Raw genomic sequence first — 9,121 nt, forward strand, 5'->3', positions numbered from 1 at the left:
GGGGCCGGCCACAGCTGCAGGCTGCTTCATAATGGGGGCGCTGTCTGTCCCGTGGGGAAGCCCCTCAGCCCGCAGGCCTGGCCTGTGCCCGTGTGTGCACCTCCTCGGCACAGAACAGCCGTCACGGGAGCTACTGCGGCCCACCGAGCGCTGGACTCCGCTGCCCTTCCTGGGGTGGCTCGAGCCAGGTGCATTTCGGCGGTACCCGTGGACCAAGTGGACCAAGCCCATCTCCCTGTTGCCCTCCAGAATAATATACTGGGAACCGAGTCATCAGCATTCCTAGTTTCAAAAGACTTTTACATTTTTTAGTGACAGCATTAAAACTGTATGGAGCTACCACATGCACTATCTTAGTCTTTTCACATAACCATGCTGTTTGACAGACTGGGAAACTGAGGCTCAGGGAGGCACAGTAGCTCACCCAGCTGTAAACACTAGGAGGGGGTGGGGCCAGGTCAGGGACCCAGGCACGTGTCACTGCACAGGCTGCGGCTCTGTATGTGCGCGTAATCTTTTTGGTTTTTGTTTGTATTTTCTTCCTGGCACTTCTCAAGGCTTCACTTGATTCCACCTGAAAAATACTTCTGAGGGTTTCTTTTGGATGTGGTGTTGGAATCAGATCTGTCCTGAAGCCATTTCCCATTTGGGGTTTCTGCGAAAGCTTCATCTTCCCAACCTGTCCTGCCTGGAAACGGTAGAGTGTGGGCTTCCAAGCTGGTGTAGGGGTCACTTCCCTCCGTGCCCCGTGAGGGGCTGCAGGAACTGCCTCATGCTGCTTGCCGATGTGGGTGTGTGAACCTGGCTGCCATGACCCGCTGGTTTCTGGGTTCAGATGGACCTTTCTTCCTTCCTCCCTCCCTCCCTTGGGAGGCCAAGAAGTTAAGGGGACTCAGTTGCTCTCCTACTTGGATCTCTGTGGCCCTGCCAAGCATCGGGCCATCTTAGCCCTTCTTCCTTAGCCCGGCGGGGCTCGGCGGAGAGACAGGCCTTTCCCACAGCGGCACACACTTCCTCATCTTCGCTGGCCTCGTTTTCGGGGGTGGGTGTTTCCCGTCCTAGCTCAGCTCTCAGAATCTTCTCTTTTTCTCCCGCCTTTAATGTCCCACTGAAACATCCCAAATGAGTCTGAAGAGGGAGGTGACTCTCAAAGGCTTGGACGTAGAATCAGGATCATTTGTGAAACTTCCCGACTTTTCCTAGCTCAGCCCGTCTGTGACTGGAACGGAGAGACATCCAGTTAGCAGCTGGCCTGTGGGGCTTGACTCCAGGACACGGGGGTGTAGATCCCTGGCTGGGGCCTTAAGGTTGGATCCCTCCCCACTGAGACAAGGGAAGGGGATTGGTCCCAAAGCAACTAACAAAGGAGAGCCAACGGAACGCTGAGACATCCATTCAGGATGGTTTCCGAGAAAACAAACAAAGAAGCAAACAAAAAACTGGACATAAGCCACTAACCCTATTTCCTTCCTTCTTGCAAAACAGATCTAATTGTCGTATGGTGTTGTAATTTATACCCTCCCTGCAAGTTGGCCACCTTTCTTGGTCTCCTCATGGGTACCCTAGCCAAGCCCTACTACAGTAAAAGATAAGGGCCTTATTTTCCTCAGACTTTGGGAATCTAACTCTCTCCAGTGTTTAAGAAGACGCTTCAGAGGTGAACGTGGTGGATTGTTCAGTCCCCATCTACACAAAGAGAAAGACTGAGTGAGTGTGAGGGGCTCTTTATCTCTGGGTGTCCCCTGGCAAAGACTCCCTCAATTCCAGGTTGAAATGGGGAGGAAAGGCTGGCCAGGCTCCAGCCGGCCCTGCTGCAGGTTTCCACCTGGACATTGCTCTTCCTGCTCTGCAAAGCTGAGACAGGACGTCTTCTATTCCACCAAGTGCAGCCTCCAATTCCCTCCCTGGCCCTGCCATTGGGATTTATCCACAGTTACCTTCCTGAGGGTTTAGGGCAGTGTCCACGCTGAGTCTTTCTCTCTCTGGGAAACTGGACCAGGGCTGTGTAACCCCTCTTGTGTTCCATCATGACGAGTGCGCCATGTCTCGAATCCCAGCTCCAGCGGCTCTTCCCCTTAAGGGGGCTGAGATAGCTGTGAAAACTCTGTGATTGCTTCTGCTGCATGAGAGCGATGCAAGTTTTAGGACAAGAAACAATCACTTTATTGGAAAAGGGAGAAAATAAGGAGATAGATAGCTTGCTGCCTTAGCCCACACTCAGGGGTCTTTGTTCTTAGCCTCCCTGATTCCATGGCAGGAAAGGGAGACCCCTGGAGGTTGTTCTGGGCTCTGAGATCCGTGATCCGGCCACTGCCCCTGCACTGGCTATGTGTGCGTTCTTGGGTCAGCACTTTGGTAGTCTCTGGGTGCGGGCCAGGTGTGTATCTGGAGATTTACGGCAGAGTTATAGTCCACGCTGAATTAGTCAAAGGGTTACGTGCGCATTTCAGTGGACTAATGTTGTGAAAGAACGATAAAACACCTGCATACTTATTATACATAGGTGTGTGTGTCCAGGCAGTAATGTGCATTTTATATACTAATTGAGGTTTGTTTTTATTTTATAATCTAGCCCCCTCCTCCCTTTGTTTCTTTTGTGCTTAACTGGAGGGGAGGTAAGAGGGAACTGAGCCTTGGCATGAAGCAGCCCAGGCCAGGGCCCTTATCAACTCTCTCTGTTTTTCTTAGCTTCTCTCTCTCTCTCTCTCTCTCTCTCTCTCTCTCTCTCTTTCAGGGGTTTAACTATTTTTTTGCCAGAAACCTCACTGAGCCCAACTTCCCTCATCTGTTCCCCAACTTTCCCTGCCCTCCCTTCCCTTTTCCTTTTTTTTTCTTTTTAGTGCAGTGGTTACCACTGAGCTAAACTCCAGGCAATTTCTGTAATTCAAATGACCCCTGATAGTAGCTTCAAGGGCAAATAACCACTGCGATAGAATTCTGGGGAGCCAGGCTCCCCAACAGTTATTCTGTAGTGGCCCCAGAGTGTCTTCATGCAAAGAAGAGTCCTAGATTGGGAGTGTGGTGAGGAATAAAGCCATGCATGGCTGTGGCGAGGCTTGGGAGGAGTAGCATGTTGGCCACAGTGGTTGGTTCAGCCCTGGGCTTCCATGCAGTGGGCTGGGTGGGCACCAGGTCACAGGTGTTTGGGGGGCTGTGCTCCACGGATGTGGTGAAGGCCACAGCCACAGACACCTCTGCTGCCCGCTCTGGGGTAGGAAAATCCATGGTCCGGGCCAGCAGGCTGTTTTTACAGCGAGGCGAGGCTCACTGTCTCTCCTTCCTCTCTTGCACCATCGTGTACTTAGTCACACACTCAACACGGTGGTCTGGAGCCACCGCCCTGGGCTGGGCCCCTGGAGTTCGGCTCCCCCGCATCACACACCTACTGGGAAGATGAGATGGGGGGGGGAGAAAAGGACAGCGCTACTGGCCGGAGGGGCAGAGAGAGCAGCAGGGCGGGGCTGGGGATTCCAAGGCGGTGCCTGGCCTTCTGGAGTCCGCCTGCTATCACTGGTTGGAGGATTTAAGCAGAGCTGGTCTCTTGTGTAAACTCCTGTTAAAGAGGCTTGTGCTCAGGTTGCTGTGGAGGCTGGTACAGGGGAGAGGGGCGCGCCCTGGATTGGGGGCCCAGGAAGGGAGAGCTCGGCTGCATCTGGAGCACACGAGATCGGAGTGAGGGTGGGAATCAGGACCCCGGGCTGCTGGATCAGGGTCTTGTTCATCTTTGCCAGGGGATTCAGGGTATAAATTCTTGCCACCTTTGAGAGCCAAGAAACAAACGGCGTTGATGTCTGTCTCAGTTGAGACCACAGCTGTTGCCTGGTGCAAGGAGTAGCATCAGAAATGGCTGTGGCCTTCATAAAAAAGGACCCTGAAATGCTGGTCTGGGGCCTCTGTCTGACAGCCATGCTTGTACCTGGGGACAGAAAGTGCCCGTAGGCGTTAGAGCTCCCTTCGTCTGGCAGACCCCAAAGGGAGGGGTGAGTGGGGGCTGCATGGCCCGGTGCTTATTGTTCTGCTGAGTATGGGGCCCCCAGGCTCATATTCACGGGTGCTTATTGTGTTAAAAGACATTTGAGAAGTAAGACTGATTTTTCAGAAAATGTCAGCTAAATATCTGTTCTATTCCACACAATAGCCAAGGCTCAGGAAAAGTAGAAAGAGGAAATCTAAAGACAGCAACAATGAACATTCTGGTATATTCCAGTCTCCCCTCAGCACTGGTTTCCTTGCTTTGACAAGATGTGCTGAAGGTATACGGTGAATGTTTAATTAAAAAAAAATCTGTCACAGTAAAAGACACATTAATCTCCCTCAAAATCTTCCTCCTTGCTTCAAACACATTTATTTATAGGGTCAGAGCTGCCGCCGAGTGCCGTCTCACACAGGCAGGCTCATAAAGACGTGACAGCACGTCCTCACCCACCCCATCCACTCAGTCTGGCACTGTGTGACTCTGGGCTCTTCCCCAAAGTCAGAACTGCCTTGAGAGGTAAACGTTCCGGTTCAGGATATCAGTGCAGCCACAAAAGACACTCCCAAGAGAAGACTCCAGAGCTGCTCCAAGTGTCAAGAACAATGGGACGAGTGTGTCAGAAGCTAGGGAGAGTGTTTTGGGGAGGATTCATGGCAACGTGTCTTTCTCTGTGATGAAATATTTTGAGTTTAAGTACTTGCTGTGTTTTTGGGTTATACCTCATAGATGAGGACCTCTGGCCTTCTGGCTTTGTGGTCAGGCAGCTTACTTTTCTACACTCTGGGCCGGGAGCCTTTGGAGCCCCTGGCCCTTGCCAAGGCCAGGAGGGATCCTGGCTCTCTTCTCCTGGAAGTGACCTGGGCTATCTTGGGAGGAGGAGCAGGAGGTGGCAGCCCGTCCCTAACACAGCCTTGGCCTCCTACAGGCACCTCTGCCGGCCTTGCCACAGCCGTGAGAAGGCCAAGGGCTTGGGCAAGTACATCTGTCAGCGGTGCCACCTGGTCATCGATGAGCAGCCCCTCATGTTCAGGAGCGACGCCTACCACCCAGACCACTTCAACTGTACCCACTGTGGGTAGGTGCCCCGCCGGCCCCTCCAGTCGGAGGTGGAGGGCAGGGCCGTCACAGAGCAGGGGCCATGATGTGGCAGGAGAGGTTAGCCAGTGTGCAGACAGGATGTCCAGAGTGCTGGGTGCAGAGCTACCAGGCAGATGGAACGGGGTTGGAGGCCACAGAAGAAAGCTCGCTCTGCAGAGCTGCTCAGGGGAACAGACTGCACGGACGCCCGCCGAAATGAAGTGGACAGCAAGGGGTAGACGGAGTGAGGCTGAGCTGGTGCTGGAGAGGGATGCGGGGAAGAGAAGATCCAAAGCTGTCCCCTTGGGTCCCTTTCATGCCTGTCCCAGACACCCGGTCTGGTTTGAAGGAGGAGGAGGAGGCCTGAGAACAGACCTGCTTCTCAGAGGGATTGGGGGACAGAACACAGGCGTCCTTCTGCCAGGCCTGTGCGGGAAGTCTCTGCTCCAGGGCCTGTCTGGGCACACACAGGAAGTCTCTAAAGAGGCCAGAGATCAGAGTGAGCCGCCTGCTTGCCTGAGTGGAGTCTCTCAGAGCCTGGGGCCCTTGGGCTGGAGGGGCTGGGGTGGCACTTGGGGGCTCCTGCTGTCTTCCAGAAAGGAGCTGACTGCCGAGGCCCGGGAGCTGAAGGGTGAGCTCTATTGCCTGCCTTGCCATGACAAGATGGGCGTCCCCATCTGCGGGGCCTGCCGCCGGCCCATTGAGGGCCGTGTGGTCAACGCGCTGGGCAAGCAGTGGCACGTGGAGGTGAGTTGGCCGGGGGTGCAGGGCTCAGGTGAGGGTGCCCTGGCTCCTAGCCCCTCTGTACACCTCAGCCTAAGTGGTGCCCTGGCTCCGGCAAGGACCTGCCCGTGGGAGCTTCTCTCCGGGGACCTCAGCCCATCCATGGGAACTGGGAGACCAGAGCCCCAGACCCCAGTCGGGCAGAAAGCCCACCTTTGTGTTCGGGGGAAGATTCTGGAAGATTTCAGAGTCAGGAGGAAACCTGGGGGCTGTGGTTAGCAGACTGCTATGCACACGGCCCTCTGTAGACCCGGAGCTGGCGGGCCCCTCAGGTGGAGACCTTGGACACCTGGAGCTTTCCCCAGACTGAGGGCGCTGATGCCCTGACATAGTTGGCAAAGAGGCTTGCATGTCCCAGGGGCCTGGCTGCCTCTGTCCAGGAGCTGTGCTTTGCTGGCCTGTTTGAGAAGGCCCTTCAGGAGGTTGTGGGCCACGGCGCCTGTCCCTGACCCCGGGGAGAGTGTGTCCTCACATGCAGAACTCGCACACTTCTCGGTGACCCGGCCTGGGGGACACTGGAGGGGATATCCTACTGACAGCAAGGCTGCTCCCACTCTGCGGGCTGCTCTGCCCCAGCAGGCACCTGGGGTGGGGGGCAGGCCAGGAGAGGACAGTGACATAGGGTGTCACCGTGGATGCCTTTGAGAGGGACCAGGGTCTTCTAAGTCCCTGGGCATTCACAGAGGAGGCAGCCTCTCTGCCAGCTGTGAGTCCATCTGCCCCTGCTTCCTGGCTCCTGGGGTTCCTGTTTGGCCCTGACAACCCCCCGACCACCTTCTCCCCCCAGCACTTTGTCTGCGCCAAGTGTGAGAAGCCCTTCCTGGGACACCGGCACTATGAGAAGAAGGGTCTGGCCTACTGTGAGACCCACTACAACCAGGTGGGCCAGGGCAGGCTACGGGGATGTGAGCTGAGGGTGGCTGGGAGAAGGTGGGTGGGCTGTCTGTGCCCAGGCCTTGGTCCTTGCTCAGGCTCCTGAGATGTCTCAGCTCCAGCTCTTGAGCCTCATTTGAAAAATGTACCCTTTGGCCCAGACTGTTGTGAGGACCGAACAGATGACAGTCTGGGCTTGTGGGGTGACATTGCCAGCCTCCCCTCATCCTGCTGCTGTGGTTCAGAAGGTGGGGGAGGCTGCCGGGATGGAGCCACTTCCTGAACCCCACTCTCACAGGACACTAGTGGGGGTGGCAGCCCAGAGTCATGCTGACACCCTGAGGCTGTGCCCAGAGGAGCGGCCCAGGGCCACCCAGAGGCAGAGCGTGGGCACCGGGCTGGGCCTGAGGCGACAGCTGCGCTGACAGCTTGCTCTGTCCACAGCTCTTTGGAGACGTCTGCTACAACTGCAGCCACGTGATCGAGGGCGATGGTGAGCCCCGCCCCGCCCCCACTCTGCTCTGCAGCTGTGGGCCCAGCTGGCCTTGGCTCACACAGCTGTGCCTGTGCAGGGCCCGCTAAGCCGCCTCTCCCCTCACAGTGGTGTCGGCCCTCAATAAGGCCTGGTGTGTGAACTGCTTCTCCTGCTCCACCTGCAACAGCAAGCTCACCCTGAAGTGAGTTGCCGCCTCTCCAGCTGAGAGCAGCGGCAGGGGCTCCTCATAGCTGCTCTCTCCTCAGCCCAGGAAGATGGGGGCAGGCGTAGGGACCCAGGGCGCGAAGACGGGTGGTAGCACACCTGCAGGGACTCTGGCTCGATGGGGGGAAGGACGTCCCAGCCCGGGGAACAGCAGATGCAAAGAAAGTATGTCTGACATCTAGCTGTCGCAGGAAGTCTGGGGGCCGGGCAGCTGTGAGAGATGAGGTAGAACCCAGGTTTTCAGGGGCCGCAGAAGACTTGGAGCATCGGAACCCGAGAGGAGCCCGTAGGCAAGAAGGGCTGTCTGGGCTGCCTGCCGACGGGAGCAGCCGAGGGTGGGTGGCAGAAGGAGCCCGCTGCTCTGCCTCTGGGACACCATCAGAGGTCAGGGCCGGGGCACAGACTGCTGTTCACTGCAGGAACAAGTTTGTGGAGTTTGACATGAAGCCCGTGTGTAAGAAGTGCTACGAGAAGTTCCCGCTGGAGCTCAAGAAGAGGCTGAAGAAGCTGGCGGACCTCACTTCCCGCAAGGCCCAGCTGACGGCTGTGGACGTGAACTCCGCCTGAAGGCTCCCGCCCTCCCAGCTGCCCACTGGCCGCCTCCCAGCACCTCCGCTTCGGTTTCCTGCTTGTTCCTGTAGCTCCCCGTCCCCCTTCCTTCCCCTTCGCCAGCCCCTGTCTCCCTGCCTGGGTCGAGTCTGGCCTACACCTAACAGCCGCTTTGCGGTCCACACGAGCCCCAGGGACGGGAGCAAACGGGGCTGGGTTGCCCGCTCCCTGCTTGGAGCACAGCTGCCCGCCTACCCGGCTGACCCATCGCTCCCACAGGCCCTGGTGACACCCACCGCCCTGGGGAGCACTGTGGCCCTGGTGTATGAACCTGGGGGCCCAGCCCGTGCAGGTGGAGGCCTTTGGGACACCCTCAACCCTCAGTTAATCAGCCACGAGGGTCCCCGTGCCCAGGCTGGCTAGCAAGTCCTGCCACCCCAACTCTCGAGCCAGGTGGAGGGCTGAGGGCTCCCCTACCTCCAGATCCACTGTGCTTCCTGCACCTCTGGGCAGAGCCGGAGGGATGGGGTCAGGTGGCTCTTGCCCACTTCAAGGTGACACAGCAGACACCTGGCTAGAGGCTCACAGTCGCACAATGAAAGCTAATCCACCACCAACAGTGGTCTGCGTGCTCTGTGGGGGCAGCGTCGGGGGTGTGGCCCTCGTGGGCTTGGGCTGAACTGGCTGAAGGGCACAGAGAAGAGGCCAGGCAGCAGGCTGAAGAGCCCGGCGCGGTCCCCGGATGCTGGCCTGGGGGTGGGGCCTGTCATGAGGTGGGGGACCCGGGCTGCAGGGCCTCACATCCTGCCCTGCCCGGTGCTGCCATAGAAGAAGCCAGAAGCCCAAAGCAGGCCGTGCCCTTGAGCCCCTCCATCCTGCCCCCCGGGATTGGCACCCATCCCTGCACCTCAGGGGAGGAGGAGAGTACAGCGGGGCTCAGGGCGGGAATCACCGGGGAGCCTCGGCACCATCTGAGAGCAGGAAGGGAGGGAGGGAGGGACGGAAAGGAGCAAAGAAGGACAGTGAGGAGGAGGCAGGGCGGTGAGCAGACACCCGGAGTGAAGTCCCTCCTGGGGATGCGGTTGGCACCGGTCTCTCCCTGGAGAAAACCCTCTGGGGACTGGGGCCTCCCAGACCCGCCGCATACCGGGCGCCCGCCCTGT

General features: G+C 57.7%; 1 protein-coding gene across 11 annotated transcripts in view; it reads left to right on the plus strand.

The window, feature by feature from the left end:
• Lims2 (LIM zinc finger domain containing 2) overlaps positions 1 to 8,575 on the plus strand; it is a 41,333-nt gene extending 32,758 nt beyond the window's left edge. For all 11 annotated transcript variants that reach the window (XM_010637652.3, XM_010637654.3, XM_033757157.1 and 8 more), the window contains 6 exons: positions 4,902 to 5,051; positions 5,650 to 5,800; positions 6,624 to 6,716; positions 7,154 to 7,202; positions 7,311 to 7,386; positions 7,829 to 8,575. In XM_010637652.3, coding sequence (XP_010635954.1) covers positions 4,902 to 5,051; positions 5,650 to 5,800; positions 6,624 to 6,716; positions 7,154 to 7,202; positions 7,311 to 7,386; positions 7,829 to 7,976 — 667 coding nt within the window. In that variant the 3' untranslated portion in view covers positions 7,977 to 8,575. The remainder of the gene's footprint in view (positions 1 to 4,901; positions 5,052 to 5,649; positions 5,801 to 6,623; positions 6,717 to 7,153; positions 7,203 to 7,310; positions 7,387 to 7,828) is intronic.
• The last annotated feature ends 546 nt before the right edge of the window (positions 8,576 to 9,121 follow it).

The sequence above is a fragment of the Fukomys damarensis genome, unplaced genomic scaffold, assembly GCF_012274545.1.
Source record: "Fukomys damarensis isolate Sample0158 unplaced genomic scaffold, DMR_v1.0_HiC HiC_scaffold_29, whole genome shotgun sequence".
Taxonomy (NCBI): Eukaryota; Metazoa; Chordata; class Mammalia; order Rodentia; family Bathyergidae; genus Fukomys; species Fukomys damarensis.